General features: G+C 31.9%; 1 protein-coding gene across 9 annotated transcripts in view; it reads left to right on the top strand.

Moving 5' to 3' along the window:
* LOC124539344 overlaps positions 1-26503 on the top strand; it is a 71880-nt gene extending 45377 nt beyond the window's left edge. For 3 of the 9 annotated variants that reach the window (XM_047116714.1, XM_047116709.1, XM_047116712.1), the window contains exons 2-3: positions 24144-24269; positions 25650-26503. In XM_047116714.1, the coding sequence (XP_046972670.1) occupies positions 24144-24269; positions 25650-25927 (404 nt within the window). In that variant the 3' untranslated portion in view covers positions 25928-26503. Of the gene's footprint in view, positions 1-822; positions 1109-6947; positions 7086-12062; positions 12217-15177; positions 15509-16543; positions 16962-21989; positions 22168-24143; positions 24270-25649 lie in introns of those variants that run through there. The other 6 variants (XM_047116713.1, XM_047116715.1, XM_047116716.1 and 3 more) reach the window with 6 other exon arrangements.
* Positions 26504-27700: the final 1197 nt, after the last annotated feature.

The following is a 27700-nucleotide window of genomic DNA, read 5'->3' on the forward strand; positions in this document are numbered from 1 at the left end:
CAATGGGTGACATGAAGGCAGTTCTCAATCGTTATCAACATTCTTCCATAGAAAGTTCAATCGTATTTATCCTATAATCTAAAATATTGTGATAAAATTTGATAAGATACCTCATTTGTATCATAGTCCAAGTTACAAGCGAATAATCGTTTACAATATTAAATAATATTTAAAACCTGACATGAAATAATGTGATATTCTCCTGATCAATATAGGTTGCAACTGTCTCTCTCTACATAGAGTCTCCACAGATTAGTCAACTGTGTAATAGTGTACAAGTATGAGCGCAAATGCTCATCTTTGTCTATCTCTCTCTTGCCCTTAATAATCCGGTGAGACAGCTATATACTAGGAACAAATGCTTTATGTATTTTGAGGATAGTGCCATTACAGCAAACTGGAAACCTCCTGGTAGTCACCAAGATTTGACCAAAACACTTATATATTTATATGGACTAATTAAAGTCAGAATTAAGCCTATTTGTCTGTCTGTTGCTCTTTCACGACCAAACTGCTGAACCGAATTCGATGAAATTTGGTACGAAGTAAACTTGAACTCTAAGCAAAAGACAAACGTACTTTTATCGCCTGACAAATGACAACCAACACCATATACGCGAGTGGAGTCGCGGGCTACTACTAGTTGACCAATAAAACGAGTTAGTCTATAAAAAAAAAACGTTTACCACAATTAATAACAAAACCATAATGTAAATTTTATATAAAACAATAGAATATAAAATCAATCAAAAGCGTTAATAAATCCAAAGGATGTACTAATTCCGACACGTAAGTCAATTGGACAACCACGCAAGCGTTCCTTGACGGTTAGTATCCGAGCATTCATTCAATCGTTGAGTTCGTTCCGAGTTCTTTTTTCAAAAAAAATGAATAATCAGTCACTTGTAATTTTTTTTACACAATATGACACTTCGTATAGATAAGCACAGATAAGATATTATTTAAAGGACTGCCATTTCGTGTTTTAGTCGTCGATGTAAACAAATCAAAATGGATCTAATATCGTCTGTTATGGTCGGTGTTTTTATATTTATGTGTTTATATTTGTTCTGGCTATGGTTTTGCTTCGGTTCCTGTCTGAAAAATCGTAAGTTTTTTTTTTATAATTTACTAAATATTATACATATATCATTATGTAAAGAAAAGTATTACTATTTTTTAAATTAAGAATTTGTTCCATAGATAATAATATAACGATTATGCGTGTTATGTATTAATTATATATCGATTAATTTTATCATATTCGAGTCTCTTATATAACGATTTGGAAATTTATTGAATTTTTTATTTATTTTTTAAAGTGGCGAAATTTAATATAACATTAATATATACAGATAATAATCACCTGTAACAGATAAGATATACATACTTTTTTGTAGAAACTTGAACATGAAAAAATACTTACACTATCAGAAGGTATCAAATAATATCTCAGATCAGCTTAATGTATATTTAAACTATCTACTGGCTTTGGAAGACTAGTATAACCTTCTACATAATATGTTTAAGTCTTGGTTTATATAAATCTATTGGTATAAGCGACGTAAGACACTTTCAATTTCATCGTCATATTTTAGACATAACATTCAACCTTGCTTAAAATTCTACACTTAAATTTTCTTCATGAATCACTCTATCCACTGAATAAAACTGTATTAAAATCTGTTCGATAATTATTGAGTTTTAACGTAACAAATGGAAACAGCCTAGGAGACATTATTTTAATATGTGACGATTAGTCTTTGGAAAAATTCACATTTCGCGATTTGTAATTAATATATTACAATTTATATTTATCAATATCGAATGTAATCAACCGGCTTGATAACGCGGGCTTCACTGTGTGATATCATGTACAAGATATATCACCGGGCTTCGCTTGATGTTATTTTGTTCACCATATAAATTATTTGAGCTGTGATGGCCCAGTGCTTAGAACGCGTGCATCTTAACCGATGATTTCGGATTCAAATCTAGATAAGCACCACTGTATATATGTGCTCAATTTGTGATTATAATTCATCTCGTACTCGGCGGTGAAGGAAAAAGTCGTGAGGAAACCAGCATGTGACTAATTTCATTGAAATTCTGCCACATGTGCATTCCACCAACCCGCATTGGAACAGCGTGGTGGAATATGTTCCAAAATATCTCCTTAATGGAAAAGGAGGTCTTATCCCAGCAGTGGGAAATTTACAGGCAGTTACTTTACTATTAATTATTTGAAATTATTGTGACACGTTCTCTATAACCTAAAGAATATGAGGATTGCATAAATAATATTTAGTTTTGTTATGCAACATCGCGAGAATTAGATAAAAAATTTGCCACATGTAAATAAAAACCTGCATTGGAACTGCATGGTGGGATAGCCTGCAATTTCTTAGGACATATATTAGCCCAGTTATTTGATATAAATACTTTTTTACACTGACGTCTGAATTCTTCTTTTCTTTCGAATGCTTTATTACTGAAGGTCGTGATTGTCCTGAAATGCTTTTACCGATGTGTCGACTAGCTTCCTCCACACTACCCTGTCTGTGGCTATTCTCAGGGCAGTCGGAATATTTAGTCCCGTTATATTTTGACTCTGGTCGGACCAGCGGGTAGTCGACCGCGTGATCTCTTGCCTTCGATTTTCCCTACTACAACAAGTTTATCCAGACTGTCTGGTTGTCTCCAGGAAATATGACCAAAATATCTTAGATCTCGTTGGTAACATATTGTGGATAGTCCGGTAGTTATCTTCAGTTGTTTGAGAAAAGACTTGTTGGTTATTTTTGCTGTCCACAGTATACGTAACGTGTAGTATGATCCTCTAGAATATTTTGTTCGTTCAGTGCATTAAGTTTATATATTCATAAGCCTGACCTGAATATTACATACATATGTTTAATGACAATGATCGAATTCTTCTGAATACATGTTATATGGAGTAAACTAATAATAAGAGGTTATACAAATTGCTTTATTTCTACTTAAAATTATGTTTTTAATGAGCCAGATTGAGTAGCACTTACTTGACCGCCGAACAGCCATACTTTTGTCATGATTCTTAGGTTGAAAGATTAAGTCAGTGTAACTACAAGGTACTTTAAATCTTTTATCCCAAAGTTTGGCGACTCATCAGTGTTCTAATAGATTCATATTTGCCAATGTATTTGGGTGATTACTTTTCATCATGTGGGCATTTGGTGGTCTCTACTTCTCTTTTCTCCTTGGAAAAACGCATACGCACTTCCCCCACGTGATGGAAAGTGGGGGGGGAGTGTGGGACTCCTCGGAGTCCTGGACGCCGAGTGCGCCCAAGTATGCCGGGTTTGCTCACTAAAAAACCAGCGGCACCCTCTCCCTCTTTCAGCGGAGGGCATTTGATGGTTTACCATTCTTTATAAAATAAAATAAACGTGAGCAAGACAGCGTGATCACAGTCACGAGGGACATAACATCTTAGCTCCCAAGGTTGGTGGCGGAATAAGCCTGGCGATGTGCAATATATAATAACGTTATATATAAATAATTAACAACCAAGTCACGTGCCACGTATGTACTAATTACTCGTAATATAATACACCGGAGACAAACGCACACATCAATAATATTATATGTATCGAAAGACAATCTAGAAAATATATTCCTGTAATGGAAAGTCTTATATTAAAGTGAAACGATTTTGAACCTTATTCTATACTGTATAAGGGTGAGCAAAAATAAGTAATCATCTATTTAATAAATTGATAAAGTTGAGTGATGACTGTGTAAGCATAGAGAGTGATTTTTTTACTATTTAGTTAATATGTGTGCTAAAACTAATATGAGGCACATTTAGGCATATGTATGTCAAAACTTATGTGTTCCATTCCATACCGGAGTGTGGTATTAATTCCAATCATACACATTTAACACGCTTTCATTTGGTACGTATAGCCTATTCCATTGAATTAGGATTTTTTCTTATGGTATAGGTTGGCAGACGAGCATACGGGCTACGTCATGGTAAGAGGTTACCATCACCCATAGACAATGAAGCTGTAAGAAATATTAACTATTCCTTACATCGTCAATGTGCCACCAACCTTGGGAACTAAGATGATATGTCCCTTGTGCCTTTAGTTACATTGGCTCACTCACCCTTCAAACCGGAACACAACAATACTGAGTACTGTTACTTGGCGGTAGAATAACTGATGAGTGGGTGGTAACTACCCAGACGGGCTTGCACAAATTTCTATTACCAAGAAATATATTGTACACTACTAAGAGTTTATGTTTAAAATATCTTTATTTATAATACAACACTATGACACTTATCTACTTACATCCGTATTAATTTTACTTACAAAATTCTAATCAGTCTTGTTTTAAAACGCTAATTGTTCGAAAATCCATAGTGAATATCTTAGATTAGTTACCTCCCGACCAATGATGTCGCGTTAATTTTCTGATAAATACTACTTACTAGCATTCTGCCCCGGCTTCGCACGGCAATACAGATATACTACAGAATTTTTTTATTTACGACATCACATTAGAAACTTCTAAAATTATTAATGTTTCTTAAATATATTGTCCATGTATTTTATACGAAAACCTTCCTCTCGAATCACTCTATCTATTAAAAAAAAACTGCATCAAAACCCGTTGTGTAATTTTAAATATCTAAGCATACATAAGGACAGACAGCGGTAAGCGACTTTGTTTTATACTGTGAATTGATTTAGCTTCTCTGCTTTTTTGGTTGAAATAGAGTATACGTAGGTACCGGAATCTCAAAAGCGACTTTCACCACCTTCACACGTCTGGTGAATTTGTTAACTGGCATACGTGCTAATGATTCATGACAATGCAATAATTAATTGATATTATCCTAGTATCCTATCCTAAAACGTCAGGATGACAAAGTAGGAATAAAAACACCGGTACAATTTCTGCCTACGTTCCGTTTGCCGTGTTGGTCTAAAGGCTAATTAAGTCCCCAGTCGTTCTTCATCATCACGTGCCGACCTCTTCATGTCGCTAAATATTAAGTTAAGTTCAAAGAAAACACGCGATGGAATCGCGTGTTTTCTTTGAACTGACTTTTTTAAACTGGCATATTATTTATTATTTTTCCGATGTTGCGACAGAGATGTCTTTATGTTCTGTGTTTTTCGTCTGTTAAAATTAACAGCCTGAACGTTTCGACATAGCTACAGGTTACGTTATTTATTCTTGGTCTATCAAAATCAAAAATCAAAATCAAAATAAACTTTATTCAAGTGGGCTTTTACAAGCACTTTTGAATCGTCAATTAACTATTAAGTGAAGCTACCACCATATATTAATAGATACACCAGTAATTTTCTTATTGTTAGTTTAAGGCTTCCTCTCTTTTAAGGTTAGACTATATTTCACTACGCTGCTCCAAATGGACTCACAGGTGGAAGAGTTTCTTTGAAATTAGACACATAGAGGTTTCATCACAATGATTTCTTTCACCACCGAAATTGAGATGAATTATAAACACAAAGTAAGCACATGAAAATACAATGATCACTGCCTGGGTTTGAATTCGAAATCATCAATTAAGATACGCGCTCTAACCACTGGGCCATTGCCGCTGTATTTATTTCTACTATTTGCCATACAAAAAAAATAATGAATTGATTTATTTTCAACAACAACTTTTTTTATATTATGCTAAAAGTTCTTAATTCCACAGGATGTGGCTTATAATCGATTAATTGCTATATCTATAACGACGAATCATCTTTATCTCTTATAGATATAGTATTTAAATGGTATTATAATATAGTATTTAAAAATATAATACATAAGTATTGATGATACAAGATTTTAAGGTCGTTTTGTAAAAAAACAAGTATCTATCGCTAAAAATGTACAGATATATTATATATTACTATATTATATTCAACTTACTAATATACTTAATATTGATATACTTTCTATTCTCTTCTGTAGCCCTGAAAACGGATGTACATTGGTAGTTTCACAACATCCAATACATAAGAACAAACCAACTAACATACGTCTTTTTGTAGTTATAGATTGAAATTTAATAGTTACATACGACCTTTTGCACTAAGTATAATTATTATTCTTCTTTTAAAAACGATTTATGAATTAAATGTTTTACTTATAACCTTTTTTTTCGTTCTATCATTATTAACACTTTTATTTTATTGCCACTGTCAAAAACAAAGTTTTATATTTTTATTGATTCGATTGTACACAGACAAAAGTAGCTTATTCACTTTTATACAACGAGTGTTCCGGACAATTTAAGTGATTGTCACTTAGTACACAATGCTTTGAATTAATGGTACTTGAACATTACGTAGAGTTCAGCAATCAATAGAGATTAATATATAAATGTGTGTGTGTGTTCATAAATGACAAGAATGAAGAGAAACACTACATAAACAAATTTAGAATTGTTAGTGTCTTTTAACAAGTCGAGATGGCCCAGTGGCTAGAACGCGTGCATCTTAACCGATGATTGCGGATTTAAACCGAAGCAGCATTACTGAATATTCATGTGCTTAATGAATTATAATTAATCTCGTACTCGGCGGAGAAGGAAAACATCGTGAGGAAACATGCATGTGGCTAATTTCATAGAAATTCTGCCACATGTGTATTTCACCAACCTGCATTGGAACAGCGTGATGGAATAAGTTACAAACCTTCTCCTCAAAAGGAGAGGGGGCATAGCAGTGGGAAAATTTACAGACTGTTGATTTTGCCTTTTTTTTTTAAAAGTCAAAATTGTTTGATTTACATTGTTTTTTAGCGTGAGGTAGCTCAGTGTGTGCTGAATTAATGCCCTTATCAGACATTAACAATCATAATCGTTCGATACAGGATGCTTATCACAGTTTTACAATTCTTAATTTTATATATTCCGATAAAACATCCATTTGTCGTTCTAATTCCGTATCAATACAACAATTTATAAATTTTAAAACATACGAAAATGACAAATTTGACCACTCTCCTCATATTTATGGCCCTCAACGTTCTACTATTTTGGATTTTATATGGATTACTCGTGAAGTATTTCGGTGAGTCCGTTTTTATTATAAGCAATACAAACATGGCCGAAGTGACTGATTGTTTTTTTTTTTTTTTATAGATCAGTATACACGATTTTTTGTATTTGTATAGTATCGATGTAATGTTTATTATGGAAAGTTTGTGAGTTACAATTCGATTTAGGTATAAATCGTCCGCCCAAGGGTTGAAGTTATTATTAAGTCTGCTTATCTTACTGCGTATGATGAATACAATAAACATAAAAATACGAATGCATTTAAAATAAATGTTTTAGAGTATATTTTGTGAATTAATAATCGATGCCTTCGTGTATGTAATGCATTATGCATTATACAAAATATTTTACAATAAATGTTTTGACACATCTAATACTTTTTATATCTACGCCATATAGAATAGGCAGCCATTGGTGATTTTAGTTTATACTCGTAAAATGAAATGTTTTATTAACCTAATACAAATTTCGCATTTTATTTGTCTATAATATTTCAGAGTATTTATATTTATAATAGCAAAATTTTCTTTCAGTGCGAATTTATTTGCAACTGCCACAGATAACATAGAATACAAGTATAGATAGAATATATTACTGATTTAAATATTTGACATTTCTAGTGTCAAATTGACAGTTCTATATATGACATTATGGTTTTGCTAAAATTATATTTATTTGTTCTGAATTTATTTGTACGGGTAACACTGTAATATATTGTAACGTATATCTTATTGTCACGGTTTTTATAATTTCAAATGAAACAGAAATATTAACAGATTTATACTGATCGCAATAAAGATTATTTTAGTTCAAGTTTATATATAGCTGATATTCAAAGCGATTACAATAAATAGTTTTGAGTAAATTTATCGCATATTATTTCCTTCTGGAAAAATCTAATCTCCAATGAACATAGCATTTATCATATTGATTTATTTATAGGATCGCTTGAATATGATAAAATTAGCAAAACTATCGTTATCAAGGTTTTGTCTATAAAAACGTAGCCGCACCCTTTATTTCTTCTTTCTTTTAATAGAATGGGTTACTTGTCCAAATAGAACAAAAGGTCACAACCAGTACTGACGGATTTATGTAAAGTAGTTAAGTAAAGTAACAGCCTGTAAATTTCCCACTGCTGGGCTAAGGCCTCCTCTCACTTTGAGGAGAGTGTTTGGAACATATTCCACCGCGCTGTTGGAACAGCGGTTTGGTGGAATATACATGTGGCAGCATTTATATGAAATAAGACACATGCAGGTTTCCTCACGATGTTTTCCCTCACCGCCGAGCACGAGATGAATTATAAACACAAATTAAGCACATATAAATAGTGGGGCTTGCCTGGCTTCGAACACGAAATCATCGATTAAGATACACGCGTTCTAACACTGGGCCATCAAAGCACTGATTTGTGTGCTTTATTATAATAGGCAAATCTAGGATCTAATATACATTCCAATGTTTATACGATAACATCTTACCCCGACATATTTTCTTTATTTTTACATTTATTGACCGAATAATTTTAGACTTATTCGTTAAGAAAAAATATACTTATTCAATATAATAATATATATATTTTGAAACAAATAAGTTTTTCTAGTAAGTTCTGTATAGATAATTTCTTGGCGGCAGTAGTATAGGTTCTAATCAATATCGTAGTTGCTTATCAATCAACAATATTTTGTAATCATATTGTTGAGCATTCTTTCGAGACAAAGAATATACCTATCTCAGATTTCATTCATTATGGAGTAACTTCTACCGACGATGTATGTCAGTAGATATGTACATATACAGGCCCAGGAGCTTCAGACAAAATGACCGTACAGATAAACAAAATGTATTCAGGACAGAGTTAGTAAATTCTAGAAGTGTCCCTGAAAGAATATATTTTAGAAGTCAATTATAGTCTATACATATAATAAAATTGGAGTGTCTCTTTGTAATATTTAATTAGCCCTTTTTTACTCAATGCATATCCTCAGTACATATACCAAAGTAACATTTATAATTTCTGTCTGTCGGTCGAGTCGAGATGGCCCCGTGGTTAGAACGCGTGCATCTTAACCGATGATTGCGGGTTCAAACCCAGGCAAGCACCGCTGTTTCATGTGCTTAATTTGTCTTTATAATTCATCTCGTGCTCAGCGTGAAGGAAAGCATCGTGAGGAAACCTGCATGTGACAAATTTCCTAAAAATTCTGCAACATATGCAATATGTTCCCAACCTTCTCCTCAAAGGGAGAGGAGGCCTTTAGCCCAGCAGTGGGAATTTACAGGCTGTTGTTGTTGTTGTTTGTCTGTCGGTCTGTTTGTTGCAGCCGATCTGAAACGGCTGGAGAGATTTTCTTTGGCGGATAACTGATAAGATAAGGAGTAACTTAGGTTACAATAAACTTATTTTGTTAAATTCAAAAGCGTACAAGGTCGCGGGCATAGTCTATAATTTAATAAATAAACAAACATGCATAAATATTATCATGTCACCATAGGTCGGCATTCACGCTCGTATTGAGCCTTGAGTACATTGTTTCTTATACAATAGATTAGCTGATATCGTTGAGGCTCGAACTAATTACTTGCTCTTACTTGACTTCATCTATTACTTTTTGTGAGTTTTCCCCAAACAATTAAGAGGAAACTTTTCCAAAATTTTTGATGGTGATTGACGCCAATCTTTGAACCAATTACCAATATTGGTGAAAAAAATAGGCGTCAATTAATGTTTAATTCTTTATTTCTGGAAGCTGGTTTGCCATTTACATGATATCGATATTGCGGTCTCATTGGTTTTAGAAATGGCAAGAATATAATACAGCAGTATGTACATTTGCAGGCATTTATCTACAGTCATGTCTGTTGCATAGTTGATTAATCCGCATTATGAATAGCCGTTTTGACAAAGGCCGTTAAAAAGGAAAATTGTAAACTATGCTTTTTATATGGTATAGGTTGGCGGACGAGCATATGGGCCACGTGATGGTAAGTGGTCACCATCACCCATAGACAATGACGCTGTAAGAAATATTAACTATTCTTTACGTCGTCAATGTGCCACCAAGCTTGGGAACTAAGATGTTACGTCCCTTGTGCCTGTAGTTGCACAGGCTCACACACCCTTCAACACCGGAACACAACAATACTGAGTACTGTTATTTGGAGGAAGAATAACTCATGAGTGGGTGGTACCTACCCAGACGGGCTAGCACAACCCCTACCACCAAATAAGTCCTTACTTGGTTGGGCTTGCGTCTTGGTATACGTTCCATTTATCACTAATTCAATCACCAAATATCAATACTTAGTGTGGTTTGATAGGGTTTGAAGGGCAATTACAGGTACAAGGGATCTCAATTCTCCATGCTGGTAGTTTATTCATTAGCCATGTTGAATATATCTAATAGCTCAAATATATATATGCGATAATGAACTCTTACCTTCAAGTGACCATTTGGCTTACTTACCTACATATAATAAAAATTTAAATACAACGATGAACGTATATAACACATACCATACTCAAAACTCTAATACTCAATCAATCGTACGCAAGGGGCTATTTACATTTTACATGTGAGTTTTCTACAGATATTATATCGCAGGATTTTAATTAACCGGGTTAGTTATGATAAGCCACTGCCAATTATATTATGAATGTTTGTCTTATCGTCACTATCTCTACCTTAAGGATACAAGGAACACGTACACGACTCCAGGGAAATTCTCTTGGGCCTCGAACGGTTCTTGAGGATATGTCTAACCGAAGGAAAACTAAGAAGGTTTTTTTTATGGAATAGTTAGGCGGACGAGCGTATGGGCCACCTGATGGTAAGTGGTCACGATCACCCATAGACAATGACGCTGTAAGAAATATCAACTATTCTTTACATCGTCAATGTGCCACCAACCTTGGGAACTAAGATGTTATGTCCCTTGTGCCTGTAGTTACACTGGCTCACTCACCCTTCAAATCGGAACACAACAATACTGAGTACTGTTAATTGGCGGAAGAATAACTGATGAGTAGGTGGTACCTACCCAGACGGGCTAGCACAAAGCCCTACCACCAAGTAAATCAAGGTTATCAAATGTATTGTTTATTACCAACTTATTTGCTATTGTACTTTCTCTGTTATTTGTGGTTCGATATGGATTTTTAAAGTGAAAATTACTTAAACCATGTTGGGTATTTTTTATTCCTGTGATGCCTATTGAGATGGGCGGTTAACCCACCTCATAATTGTTCAAAACTGGGACTAGGTATATTTTCCAACCTAATTCGTAATTAAGTTAAAGTTATAGGTGCTTCTGCGCTACACCTTGACATTGTTTTTTTTTTTTTTGTTTTCTAATAATTTTATTTACTCCCTAATGTTCATTTTGCGGCCTTCTTGCCAGACTTAACAGTCGCTTGTTGTGCCTTAAGAACCTTAACAATCTTTTGTTCTTCAATTAAGAAAGCTTTCACAATGCGCTGTTTAACTCACTGAGGGTAGATTCGTAAAAGTCGGCGGACTCCTTTGATCTAGAAACGATTTTCCGTCATTGGAACGATAGCACGCCAACGCTACCCAAGATCGTCAAATATTCCTGAACTATCACTCTACAAGTGGTCAGTTTATCAGAATGTTGGACGATAGTGTGGACTCGGCATTACACAAGTCATGGTGTGTGCAAAATCGATTTGTTCTCTTTCTGTTACTTGGATAAAAAAATATATTTTGCAAATCGAACGGTTTTAATCTCTGTGACGTAATAGAATATTACATTCGTTCTAAATTCAATCCATTCGCGCTCGTTTTAAGATCTAAAATAAATATTTCAAACGAATTATTTTTTTATATAACTTAACTTTTATCAATTAAATTATTGTATTTATCTATAAATTATACATTTTAAAAGATAAAACGATAAGATTGTCCGGATATTTTTTTAATTCGTAAGTCGTCGAAAATGTTATTATGAAAACATTCTGTTTCGTGGAAGTTTATATATTTAAGTGATAATTATATAAATAATATAAATATTACTGTATAGTTATTAAAAGTGAAAAATAATACTAGTGATGTTTCCGGCATTTCTATTTTGGGTTGCGCTTCTCGTCATTATAATTATGATTATAACCTTTCAACAATTTAGTAAGTATTTATAAATATTATGCAAGATTTTTTTTCATTTTTGTGATATCCGGATTGTGCTAACTTTGGATGGTAAGGCATGTGGGCGGTCTGATACCGGTCATCACTGCCTATAGATGTTAGTATTGTTATCAAAAATGCCCCACCAATTCCATAAGATGTTATATCCCTTGTGCCTGTTTATTTACACTGGCTAACTCTGAACACCGGAAAAATAGATAAGTATTTCTGTATGCTCGTAGAACATATAATAAGTGATTATTTAATCAGATCGGCTTGCACAAAGCCTCAGTCTCAAGACTCAATGTGTTTTTTTTATAATTTCACTTCGTAAGTTCGTATTTCGCTTATGAAATATTGTCAACCTACTAACAAAGATATGCTTTTTTTTAGAGTATTATACACGTATTCTATACATCTTATATTCGATTTGACGTTCGAGTTTTCCGGTTACAACTTTATTCATACGCCAGCCAGCGTACACTGGTGATTTTTGTCATGGTGACTGTTTCGTCACTCTTGTCAAGTCCGTGAATATGTATGGAGGTGCGCGCACGTTACGACGTGACAATTGGGTGACATGTACGGCGACCGATGAACAAGCAAGTGACGAAACTGTCTGCGTCTTAACGATTTTTCATAGCAATGCGCGCACTAGCGACAAATTTGTCACTCTCGTCGTCAGTCTTTCCCCATTTGCACTTTGACTGCCGACTTTTGCGCGCGCAAAATTGCGTCACCATCTATTCAAAAAGTAAACATTCGTGAAGACGATACTGATAATGATGTTCTAATAGAAAAAGTTGAAAAGAGACCAGCTCTTTATGACAAAAAATTGAAAGAGTATTCAGATATTCACGTGAAAATTAAAGCGTGGGAAGAAATTAGTACCCAATATTCTCTTCGCTTTTCTTATTATCCCGAGTCTCACGAGTTCACAGAGAACGATCGTCTCTTCGAAATCCATAGTTGCAAATGACACTTCGATTTAGAAAATTTTTTGTCACTGTCTCTATTAATGAGCGCACTCCACTCTGTAAACGTGAGGTGACAATGACAAACACTTTAAAGTCACCGTGACAAAAATCACCAGTGCGCGCTAGCTCTTACAGAATATATTTAAGTACCTTAATCATATTATATTAAACCTGGTTATTAAAAAAAAAGAATTTCACATATACGTAGTACTAGTAGTCGCCCGCGGCTTCGCTCGCGTTTTAGAGCGTTGGTTGTCACGTGTCAAGTAAAAAAGTAGTCTATGACTTTTCTCGGAGTTCAAGTTTGCTTCATACCAAATTTCATCAAATTAGGTTCAGCGGTTTGGTCGTGAATGAGCGACAAACTGACAGACAGAGCTTTCACATTTATTATATTAATTTAGATAACATAGATTAGAAATTCCATACAGCATTACTCCTGTACGAATAGTTTTTTATGTATTCTTCGGTTCGAAATGAGTCTGTACCTATCAACAACAAATAAATTAATCTCAAAAATTAAGTAAAATATTTTTATACAATTTATTGACCTCTTGAGAAATACATAATGACATATTATAAAAAAATATATATCAATCGATGATAGTCGAAAAAACGATACGAACATTTAAAATCGTTTGATAAAAATGCTTGGAATCGATAATTTTATATCATTAGTCATCATTATAATATTTCGCAGTGTGATTTTGCTTAAATTAATTTAAAAAAAAATGTTCGAGGTTCGGGTTCAATGAACTTCACATTGCCTTTTACAATAAATATACTTCTTTTTTTTGAATGTCCTATAGACGCAGGATAATAAGTGGGACAATAATTGCAAATCACGTCTGAGGAACTAAGAAGCTATGTACATATATATTAGTCTCCGTTATATACGAATATGCTCACTAACTCGTAGTGCTTTAGCCTTCGAATATCGAAGTTAGTATAAGGTATCGAAACAAGGCATAAAGCTATACTTATTTAAAGATTTGTTTATTCCATAATATGTGTAACATAGTTAATCAAAATTGAATTATTTGTTGATATGTGATAACTTAATACCTGTTTATATCTTACTATTGGAAAGAATATCTTTTTATGATTTTCTCACCAAAATCAATCAAGATAACTATGACATTGAAATTTTTCATAAGGTTTTCGAAGTCGCGGTACAGTTGTTTCGAAAATGCTTGCACACTATTATTATCAATAAATAAAATTGTAAAAAGATAAATGATTAATCATTGTCAATATATAGTGAATTGCATTTTTTTATTTTATCTGCAATATTAGTGCATTAAGTCCCTATGCGTTAGATGAGTGGATTTGTCTTATTATAATTATTGTAGATACTTATAAGCTTTACTTAAAATGGAGAGGGTATGGTAGTGGGGCTTATACAGGCTGTTCACATAAGCTTCATTTTTTCATTCGTTCCAAGTAATGAATAGATTGAGAGACAAACATTATTTTGTGTTGTTTGTTATATTTTTTATTTATCATAAAATATAAAATTTGTATCTTTGTATGACTATATATATTCAAATAAATATTGACTATATACATAATATAGTATTATGTTAACATATATTTTAACACTTTTTCAATTCATTGTAATACAACATATTAATCTTATGCCTTCAAGAGATAAAATACAAAACCTCTGCAAATAGAAAATCCTTTGAAAGAATCATATGACAAATATATCACAGAAAAATGATTCTTAAGTGTCTACAAATAAGGACTATGAAAATATCACAAATATTTCATAGATATACAGAATAGTGAATTTATTGATAAGTTTGTTAAGCGAATATCGAATTTATTTCTATTGTTATACATGTTATAATCGCAAAAATAAATTTTAGTACAATTTTATCATTGTCATGACCGTCGCCAGTTGTCACAGTGAAATGTTATATATTATTTTCTGTTCTTTGAAAGTACACAATTTAAATAATTCGGAGCAAAATGATTGAAATAATCTTATTTTTGTTTAAGTAAACAGTGTTAATAGAGTTAAAAACTTCAGCGGTTTTTATTTTGAAAACCGTTTCAAGTTTAAAGTCAAAAATCAACTAGATTAAATATTTCATTCATCAGTGAATTAAATAGTTTTAAAGAAGTTATTTTCGAAGTGAAGTTCGATTGTTTAAGTTGTTGTGTTCAAGTTAATTATATCGTCATGATAACCGACCGTGGGGTACAAGTTGGCGATATTGGTTCCGCAACCAGTATCATTTATATATCAATATTTTCGACTCTACTTGTGATGTCATTCGTCATAATGTGCATCAAGGTGGCAGCAATAGGTAATGCATATGATTTTTTTTAAATTTAAATTTGGAATCGCCTTTAATGTATCCTCACACTGTGAATAAAACTAGTTAATTGCTATACAATGGAAGATCGAAAGAGAATAGGAATGTATACATACAATTTTCAACTTTCATGAATAACTTCGACTTTTTCATACCAAGCTCTGCCTTTTACAATACTCTGACTTTTGTCAGTGCTGCTAAGTTGCACACAAAATTCAATAGAATTCTGGGTCAAATCTGTGTCGTGTGGACTTATCACAAGGCTTGTCTCGAATGAGTTAAAATTGTTGAATTTTGCTCAAAATTTCAGGACAAAACAATAATTCGTTGATGTCTGCCTTATAAAATGTATACTTGTTGTACTACATTAGCAATCTATTAACACTTAAAGATTGGTATATTCTACTAAAAATGAATATTTAAACAGACCTATACGTTTTTAATAGCAATATCTATTTTATGACATATGTTGCTTCTGCTATATTTTTTACGAAGGCGTCATAATAATAATGATTAATTGTGCCCGAGTTGTACGTAGAGTATATTATTATTTTATTTTATGATTTTTAGACTTTATATTTCATTTCATGTCCATAAGTAATATTATGCGTATTTTTTAGAAAAAGTGGGATCAAATATTAAGTTTTATGCAAATTTTATTTTTAGTTAATTTTGTCTCAAAGCATACAAACTAAAAATATTATTTTAAATAATTTCTTATTTCAATTATGTGTACCTTTCAGCGTACAATTTAAAATATTTGAATGTAATTTTATAAACATATTTTTGAACTGTTGCCAATGGCGTTAAGTAAATGTTCATTGTGTTTTATACCAAAATTTAATGTTTGTATCTCTATATCTAAATTATAATTTGTCATTATTTTTAAACGCTTACAAAGGATTCAACACTAAAAGATTACATCAGTGACTATATCTATATGTCTGTATCTAAAATAAGATATGTCAATATCGAATGATAAAAGTTGTTGAAATACTTCTTATGATATTATTATCATTTTTGTTCAAATACGTATTTCAGACACTTCTTTGCGCCACAAAATGAACAAAGACCAGATTTATATTATACTATTTAATATATTAAAAAAATTATAAAGTGTTATTGATTAAACATTCCAAAAATTTGCGTTAGTAATTTTTTGTGAGTGCTTCGATATCGAATCACTTAAATCGCTTGTTTCTCAAGCGGATTCAAAGTGACGATTTTGTTTATTAAGGAGTGATTTAAAGTGTCAAAATGCCGCCCTACGGTTTCCCTAATTACGATTTCATCGACGACGATACGAATAGTTCGGAAAATGATAAAGATGTTGGAAAAGACGAAGTCAACCTATCCCAAGTGACGTTGTGGTATATGGTCGTATTAGTTACGCTGTTACTACTCTGGATACTTATTTTCTTCTGTCTACGAATTTTCACATTGAGTACGTATAATTTTATTTCTTTCATTTAGTCACTTGAGTTGTATTTTTGTATGTAAAAGAAAAAGAAAGTCGCTTACATTTGTTTTGTTTAATCAACATTAAAAAAAAGTTAAATACATTATTTTCGTTAAAAAACAAACCATTTCGATTAACAAAGTAATACCGTACAATGCACAAATATCACCTTTGTAGCAATAATCGTAATCTTTGCATCCAAGCATTAAACTATCATATCATTTATGTACGAAATGATAAAAGTCATATGACCAGAAATTACTCATTTTTGGTGATATCTGTATCGCGATTCATTTGTTTTTATCCATCGCAACATATTATAAATCATGTCATATTGGAATTTATTGAAACAATGTAATCATCGATATTATTATGTAATGCAGGGGCTGTTTGTTGCAACGCACTAGTTACATGATTTCCCAGATTATAATGTCTTAGATAGCTAGTTTAGCCACCTATTGAGGAATGAAAGATCATAATTATATTATCATGATACAACTCCGGGGTAGCCAGTATAATAATAAATTACTATTTGTTTTTGATGACGTGTGATATTTGAACTTGTGCGTAATCATAGTGGTCTATAGTCATCAGATTGTTCATAGTCCTAAATATATTGAACTGATAAGTAGACGAGATAATGAAAGTAAACTTGATATAACCTATCGAGCTGCGAAATAGAAACAAAAGTCCCTACTAGAAAAAGTACCTACTAAAAATGATAACACACTTTTTTACTGATAATATATTATTTTCATTATTTCGTCAACTTTTATAAGTGTTGTGAAAGGAAAGTGCAAATATAACCTTCTCCTTTTTTGTGATACAGTTTTATGGGCTAATAAGTAGTCAACATCTCTCATAGACAATGTCACTGTGAAGATTCCTTACATCGCGAATGTACCAACAAACTTTGGATCTGAGATGTTACAACCCCCGTGTAGTTATACTGGCTTATCCACCCTTCAAACCGGAACACAACAATATTGATTACTGCTACTCGGTAGAGTATCTAATGAGTGGGTGCCCTAAAATAAATTAGGGTCAAAAAGGGATCTTAAGTTAGGTTATATCCCTTGTTTGTGTAATTTCAATTGACTTCTACTGTGATACTGTAACACATAAATACAAAGTATTAAATTCGTTAAATTGATCGCTTTGCAAAGCTTACCACTGAACGCTTAATACAAGTTCAATGTACGACAAATACAATTTTATATTAACAAACAACAAAATATATATGTCTAGTATTAAATTAAATCGTTAAGCCATTTTTTATATACCCCGGAAAACTATTTTTATCATCGCTCGTAAATTAATGTCCAGTTTTATTGAGATTAGATTGTAGACAATAATATATAAGATTGAAAATAAACAATTTATTATGTAATTGTGATTGTAACGGTACTTACCTAGGTTTCAAATAATAAATGTATCAGAATTTTGGCTAATGTACCATCAAAATGTAAATATCTTATCAAGAGTTGTTACATGATAACCAAAATCTATACATTTGATAAAAGTCTAAACAAAAGTGGAGCATGTATGTACTTAAAATATATCATTCTGGATCATATTATAAAAAAAATATTTTATCAGGTAATATATGTAAATTACTGTATGAAACGGTTTATGTGTATAATAAAAACTAAACATGCAAATCGGGTATAGGGTATAACTCGAAGTCGAGTACCCACTTTGTATAAAAAATTGCGTTTATTTTAGTGGATCAAAACTACTTATATTTTATAGCAATTTAACGCTAAAGTTAAATTGCTTTTATTTTGTTGCAGGCGTTATTATTTTCTACGTGTGATGTAATCAGAATTTTAAATTGATTAACATCTAATACTGATATTATGTGTTATAAATGTAGAGTAAATTCTAAGTTGTTTAAAATTGGAAATAACTTTTTATATATAAGCGTTAGGCAGACTGGCGATTGATACAATTGTTTTGTAAAAGATGTAAATCATCGCACTACCAACGAAGTTGTAATTATCCCTTGAGCTTCAAAAAAGTAACTATCAAAAATACCATCAATAAAGTTTTGGCTTTAATTTAGACTAGATTCGCCCATGGCTGATGTACGTGACTTTCGGTAATATAAGCCTATATTAAATAGTGGAATAAAGGCGGTGGATGATAATAATGAACTAATAATTGATAGACAAACATAATTAATAGATAAACATTTATACAAATTATTTGAAGTTGCAGTTAGGAACATTCTGTTAACTTGACGTCAGATATTCTTCCAAACGATGTATGTAGTCAGTATTGTTGTTTAAAGGGTGAGAGAGCCAGTGCAACTACACACACAAGGGATACGACATTTTATTCTAGCTGCAATTATTTGATTATATAATAGATTTTCAGTATTGTCTTTCCCATCCCATATGTATCCACATATTTGTCGGTAACGTCGTTTACACATATATTCTAGTTTAAATCTCCTTATTTTAAGTAAGTAAAGAAAAACATTTAAAACAGTAACGTGCTGTATGCTCAAAAAATGATGCTCTTTAAAATTTATTCTCGCTGCCAAACTGAAAAAATAAAATGCTTTTAACATAATTTATATCTCCACAAATTTTTAAGATCGTTCCATTTATCGAGTCTATTTTGTTTTTATTTAAATCTTAAATAAATTCATATACGTTAGCCTTCTTATATATCCTCTCTCCTTATATATAGATATCTTCAAGTATCGTATCGTCAGCTTTATGGATATCAAGATATATCTGTTTTAGGCTTATTATGATGCTATGTTCCCTTGCGTTACTTGGAACAGACTCTGCCTAACGGATGAAGAGATTGGTTACATCATTTCGAATGATTGTAACAAATACACTTTTACCTGTGACGTAATATTTCAACAACTGCGTTGGATGCGCCATTGTGGTTTTCAGTTTCATAGTTGGTTCACGCCCAAATACAGCTTGGTTCGTTAGTTCACAATAAATTATGTTAGAGCTCTAGGTAGTTACTCTAACGTTGAAAATTTTTCCTCAAATATTTTGGTCAAGAATTATCTAATATCAACTTCAAGTTAGGGATTGGCAGTATAATAACTCTGTACCGTAGAATTATATTCTAGTCGGATAATCGTTCCATTGGATTGTGATCAAGGAAAACGAAATGGTTGGCGCTAGGCATGGGCGATATCCGAGGCGATGTCCATTTAACTTAACATTGTACGATATGTGAGAAAGAGATGAAACGGATGTGATATCAAAATCGGTCTAAAAATCGCTTCATCTCTTTCTCACAGATGAGTTACTGTAAATTTAAAAAGAAATGGAGCGAATATTTTCTTGAGTTATATGCGTATCGTATTTAATATCGTACTTTGGATGCTTTGATGTACCAGAACGATATTAATAGTTCTTTGGGTCAGTCGAGATTGCCCAGTGGTTAGAACGCGTGCATCTCAATCGATGATTGCTGGTTCAAACCCAGGCAAGCACCGCTGATTCATGTGCTTAATTTGTCTTTATAATTCATCTCGTGGTCAGCGGTGAAGGTAAAACATCGTGAAGGAACGTGCAAGTGACAAATTTCATAAAAATTCTGCCACACGTGTATTCCACCAACCCGCATTGGAACAGCTTGGTGGAATATGTTCCAAACCTTCTCCGCAAAGGGAGAGGATGCCTTTAGCCCAGCAGTGGGAATTTACAGGCTGTTGTTGTTGTTATTGTTGTTGTTGTTGGGTGCGGTGAAAACGGTTACTCGTCGACGTTGTTCACGACGGTGTTCTGTCGATATCCGATTTTAGATTAGTTTCGATGTATCGAAGACATGACTAGTTTGCGCACTTGTTTCTACACTATAATAGCACCTCGCTGTCTGATCGCCTTTTTAGCAAGCAGCTATAATTAAAGATCGATGTAAAGGACTAAAATATTATGCTTCTATCAATGATACAAGGTCGACTTTAAAAAAGAAACATTGAAAATTTCTATAGGTGCACTTTCAATGCAATGGTCTGAGTACCTTATACTCTTTATATATTCTACTATTACGGACAAATACTTAGTATTTTTGTGTTGTGTTAGAACGGTGGTCTCTTGTGCTGCTTGTTTGTAGTTACTTGCTCAAATGAAGCAACAGGCCCAAGATAGATAATAATTTAGTTCCACTAGTGACTTATCATCAGACGGCCCAATTGATCAGCTACGAACAATGCTGTACTACCTGTATAAAGGAAATCAGTTGCCTTAAATTTATGTGTGTCCTCATGCCCTGTTGTAAATGTATCCAGGTAATTGTCTTTTATTATTGAGCAATATTTTAGGAGCTCTATTATTCACATATTTATAACTGATAAAGATATTTTTTCAATTTCATGACGTAATATTTGTGTGAACGTAAAACTCATTATTTCAAAGAAGGTTTTATGACTCAATCAATATTTTTGTCAGTTGATTTACTTTCGTCGTATTTAGAAAAATAATTCATAATTTTCCCGTTTGATATTCAATGTTATTTTTAGTAAGTCCAAAGATATAAATTTTGGTAAACAAAACAAATCAATAAATTAAAAACAAAACAATCTACAGATAAAAGAAAAGTAGGGTAAATAAAAAGATAAAAGCCTGACAATGTTACAATAAAACAAGTAGATAATAATATAATTTAGAAATCTCGGTCAAACACTTCGATATATCTGCTATAAGCTGTAATATAAATATAAATAACGAAAACAATTCTTAAAACCTAATATAGATAGATTAGTTAAGTAATTTAGGTCCACAGACGTCACCGCCTTACCTGAGGAACTATATAGTAATCCACTTGATTGAACGTAATCTCGACGATAAAATGAAACGTGATATAAATACGTTTGACTGTAAACAGTGTTTATTTATTACACAGACTGCATTTGAAACTGTCAACGCGTTTACAGATAAAAAAATATATTCGAATAACGAAATGTTAGTAACGTTAAAAGAAATATATGCGTTATAACGATTTGTGATTTGAAATAAATAAATTTAGTTTAAGTTTTAGTATTTAAATAAAATGGAGTCTTTAAATGAATCTGTGAATGTAAGTGCTATTGACTTCAAAGAAGATGATGAAGTGCACACTCCTCTAGTCAGTTTCGTGTGGTACATAACTCTCTCGTGTTTGTGTTTTGTCTTTATAACTGTAATAATAGCTGCTGGAAGAATGATACAATTAGGTATGATTATTTGAATTATATTTTTAACTTATACTGCGTCTTATAATTAATAATTTATTCAAGTATCTTACAAGTGGTTTTAATTCCTATTTTAAAATAGCATCTACAATCTGTTTGAAATATCAAAAGAACTGAAAAGTAGATCAAATATATTTTATACGATTTCCATGTATAGTAATTATATCCTTAAATCGACTTTCCGAACTTCTCGGTAGAATCTATTTTCCGAACTGGTGGCAGCTTCACTTAATTGTAAAATGACGATTCAAAAGTGCTTCTAAAAGCCTACTCGAATAAAGTTTATTTTGACTTATGATATTATTTTTCATCAACTAAGCAATTTAACTCTGAAAAGAGTAACTATTCAGTTCCTCACCGGTACTCTTCGGTAGAATTTTAATTGAAAACCGGAGAGAGGTTTCCTTTACAATACTATATTAGTATATTCGAATAAAGAATATTTCTCCTTTTTTTGAGTGATATCCATTATTAAAGTAACTGTTGACTAATGTGTTAATTAAAATCTTTACTTAACAAAGGAATACATACATATTAAATATCATAGATAGATAAAGATTTAACGATTAGATAATGACCTAACGTTTTTTAAATCAATATAATTTAAATCACTTCTATTATTGAGTTATACTTTGATAATACGAGAGAAGTTACATCTTAAATTTAGTTTTTTGCACAAAGAGAATAAATAAAAATGATTGAAATTGTGTTTGTAAACGCGTAATCTTAATAGGCTGTAAAGTTACACCTGAATTTAAAATTCGAAGATGAAAATATTGCTTAGCTATGATTTTCCTCTCTGGTGAAATCTTTTTCATTTTTGAAAATACTGTTAGCTTGTTAGCTTTTGACAGCATTTGTCTTATCGAGATTTCTAATGAATGGTTATTTTTTTTAAAATGTTTTTTTATGTTATTATCTTTATTAAAATCCTTATAATCTTTATTAAGTCGCTTACCGCTGTCTGTTCCTATGTATACATAGATCTTTAAAATTACGCAACGGATTTTAATTTATATGTTTCAAATCTTCTCTTCAAAGGGAGAAGCCTTAGTCCAGCAGTGGGAAATTAACAGGCTGCTATTGTTGTTGTTAAATGAACAATATAGTAAAGAAACACTGTTTATTTTAAAAGTTTCTAATGTGATGTCGTTAATAAACAAATTCTGTAGAATATTTATTATCATTATTACCCTTGCGAGGCTAGGGGTCGCTAGTATTGTTAAAAAATAACTGTGCGCTAAAGCTTTCCTTTTCATTTCCAGATTTAGGTAATTGTGTAGGAGTTGTAATGCCTGAGTGACACCAATTTCACTTTTAATTTGATCGTATTATTCTTTTAAGGGCACAATAGCTCTGATAATGTACATATTAACCTACATGCTAATGTAATTTAGTTCAAACAGATAAAAAAGCAAATTTCGATGATTTTTTTAACACTGTATCATTGTTTTAATCATAAATAAAGATAACGACTGCATATTTTATTATTCTGATATTTATAATTTTTGTTTTTATAAAAATTTACCTAATTTCATTTTGTGTATTTTACAGTCCTAAATTAATAATAATTAATAATGAATGTTATTGGTTATATTAAGTAACTGACTATTAATGTTCTGCTAGGATAGGTTTTCTCTTATAGTAAGGGTAAAGTTTAGATCTGAAGGCTTTTTCCATCGTTGCAAATTTGAATTCATAATCTTCTTTTATGATAGACCATTTATTTTGTTAATATGTTTTACAAAACAGGTTTTATCTACTATGAACTTCTATCTCTACCTTGTCTATGGTACAGTCTTACCTACGCGATACACCCGAAAAATTATATGATTATTCTTTGGTTATCTTGGTCTGTGCAAGAACAGACTACACAATTGACTACATACAATTTTTTCATGTACAAGTAAGGTCGTTTTGAACTTGTATGAATGTAATGTAATGCTTGTTAATTACAGGGCAAAAGACGCGCAACTCGCAACAGAGACGAACATACATGGGGTCCCGACAGCGACCGTCCGATTCACAGTCGGAGCCAACCGTATACGTCAGCCCATCAAACTATCCCCCACCGCCCAAATATGGTAAGTTGTTATATGAAAATTATTCATGCAATTTTGTAATAAATATATAAAATTATATATATATATATATATGAGCTATCCTAACCTACCTACGTACGGTTACGGTATACCATTGATTGCTTAGAAGAGATAGGTCTTTTACAATTAAGTATAAAGTAAACTAAAGCTATCACCATTTTAATTTATGACATAGTAAGCAAATAACTCATCTATTATAGTAAGTGCTCACCACAGCCCATAGACAATAGCAACGTAAGAAATTGTAAAGATTATATTACCAATACGTTGCCAACCTATCCCTATATTTATACTCATTCACTCTTCAAGCCGGGACACAGCTAAATACTGTTTCGTACCGGTAGTCTATTATGATAATTGTAAATACCCAGACGAGTTTGTACAAATTGCTACCAAATATTGGTTTTACACAAAATAACACCCCCCCCCCTCCCCCCAATTTATTTAATCTGTTTTTAATATTTGATACATCGTGACATCATAATGAGCTATGTAGCTGAGTATATTTGTATTATTTCATACATTTTTCTGTTTAATATATTAATCCGTTTCAACTGTATATCTTTACTATCAACTCAATGTAAGTGCATCATACATGATAATTATCTCTGATTATGAATTACTGTGCACTGTCACAATATCGTCATAATTTTACGTATTCTTAACTGATAAATGTGCAATTATTCACAGCGTGTTTCAGATTATCTATCGCTAAATTATAATATTATATTTGAGAACAATGTACTTATCACACTTCAGCTGATAAAGGTGGAAAGAATAAGTATTATGTACAGTCAGAGTAAGAAAACCTTCGTCAGTTTTCAAATTCATTCCTTTATCAAGTCTTAAACTCTTAGTACCTTTTGAATCTAAACATCAAATCATTGCGACGCAATATGTCATTCTTAATAGGTGAAACAGATTATCGCTCAAACTGAGCACACGAAAATAGATCTTAATGTGACGAACCTTTTCTTACCCCGACTGTACATGTACATTCATACTGCAGTATGCGTAGATTTATAAAGGAATTAGATTTCAATTAAGTCTTTTATCATATGCCGCATGACGCATTTTATATTACGGGATATAACTGTTCCGAGACTTACATAGTTCCTATATAAGATATTTTTTACCTTCGGTTTTAATTAGTAACATGCAAAGCTCGGCTTTGTTAATATATCGCGTGATAATATTAAACTATTTTATCAATACTAATAAATATCACTATGGCAATAGTTTATCTTATTAAAACAAATGTCCAAGTCATATTATCTGTCACTACATTTTATTAAAAAAAATCCATTGTTACAGGTATCGTAATTTATACTATCAGATTAACGTTTCTTTTTATCGTTACAGAGGCAATGGCACCGCCTAGTTACGAAGAAGTAGTTGGAATCCACTATCCGAGCTTTCAACCAACAGTTCAAACAACAGTTCAACCGATAACCCAACCAATCACAGCAGCGCTTGCACAAAGCTCAAATTCAACGAACAGTGAAAATGAAAACAGTGCTAGTAGTAACGTTAATGCAGTGCCAAATAACGTTAATACGCGTAACGATAACGTTACACCATCAACGGTTATAACTGTTAACGCAGACGAACGAACGACCGTAACGGTTGCAGCTTCATGATTCTAGAACACAATATTATATATTTATTAACCAGTTCAACTGGTGTGGAAATGCATTTATGGGGTTAAGTACATAGGATTATGTACATGTATGAGAGCTATATAAACGAATGTATATAATTTTGGTTTTCGAAAATAGCCTAATATTTTACAGTTTGAAGACTATTTTGATTTCGTAACACACTTTTAGTGTAATATTACAATGTAAAATTAATTTCCCGTTGCTTATTTCTTTGCACATATATTTTTATTATAAGAAATTGAGCAACGTTTTGACAGTCACTATGTAAATACAGAACAATAAATAACCCTCAATTAACGTTATAACGAGTAACGAAATCATGAACAAGTTAATGTTATAAATATGAGATTTTTCGTAATAATTTTCAGTCTTTCAAGAGGACGTAAGACTGACTGTTGTTACTAATAATAATGTTATAAAAATACACGTTATTTTCGAGTCAATTGTTAAAATAACGGCTGTTATATTTACGTACCTGTATTTTGTAATGTTATATTTAAAGCGATATATTTTATTAAAAAAAAATATTTATAATAAATAATTAGTTATAAGTAACGTCTCTTTTATTTCGTAAAACCTGTGTAACAATAATTCTGTTATATATCTATGTGAATAAGCTCTAAGAATATTACTACCTGATATTTTGATTCTATAATAGTTATTTATAAGTTTTTCATGTAATTAAGCCTTATGCAAATATTGTCTATGCATATAATACAATTGGATTGTCTGTTTGTAATATTAAAAAAGCCATTTTTTACTCAATGCATATGTTATACACAGTACCAAAATATTTTTTTTTACAATTTTATCGATCTGTCTGTCTGTGTCTGACTGTTTGTTCCGGCTAATTTCTGGAACGGCTGGACCGATTTTGACGGGACTTTCCTGGCAGATAACTCATATAATAGGGAATAACTTAGTCTTCAATTTTATTTGTTATATTCAAAGACGTACAAGATCGCGGACCAGCCAATTTTGGAATAAGAGTGAAACAAAATGGTATGTATGTTAATATTATACAGATCGTATCTAAGAGATGTTTTTAGCATTTTGGGAAGTTAAAGTTGAAATATTTATCTATTCGTGCTTCTGTTGTGTTGGGATGTTCCATTTTCAATACTAATTTTAATCCTTAAAATAGATTTTATAAAAAAACACCCTAACATTCTTTTCTTCATAAATGAAAGCCACTTTTTGTCACGACTTTTGCAATTTTCAACAATGATGAACTTACATAAAAACTACATAGGTGATGCATTTTTCAAGAAAGATTTATCAAATATCTAAAATTCATCGAAAACCCCTTACTGTTGAGTTCCTTATTTCTAATAACAAAAACGACGCAGTTTCCTAAAGTATTATAAATCAATAAACGGCAATAACACTCAGTAGTTAGGTAATCTTTTTTAACATTTAAAAATACAAAATAATGTTAGTTTAACAATTACATATGTATATAGTATTATATAATAGGATATACAACCTACCTGGAAGCAACGAGTATTTGCTTCACGCTTTTGAGGATAACCTTTAAAGTGAATTTTCAACCGACTTCAAAAAGGAGGTGGTTATCAATTCGTCTGTATTTTTTTTTTTTTTTATGTTTCTTACCTCATAACTTTTCACTGGGTGGACCGATTTTGATATTTTTTTTTTGTTTTAAAGGTAGTGCTTCCCGTGGGGTCCCATTTTAATTTTTTTTCCGATGATGGTATCCGTATGAAAACGACATAAGTCTTAAATTTGCAT

The sequence above is a fragment of the Vanessa cardui genome, chromosome 22 (genome assembly GCF_905220365.1).
Source record: "Vanessa cardui chromosome 22, ilVanCard2.1, whole genome shotgun sequence".
In the NCBI taxonomy this organism is placed as follows: Eukaryota; Metazoa; Arthropoda; class Insecta; order Lepidoptera; family Nymphalidae; genus Vanessa; species Vanessa cardui.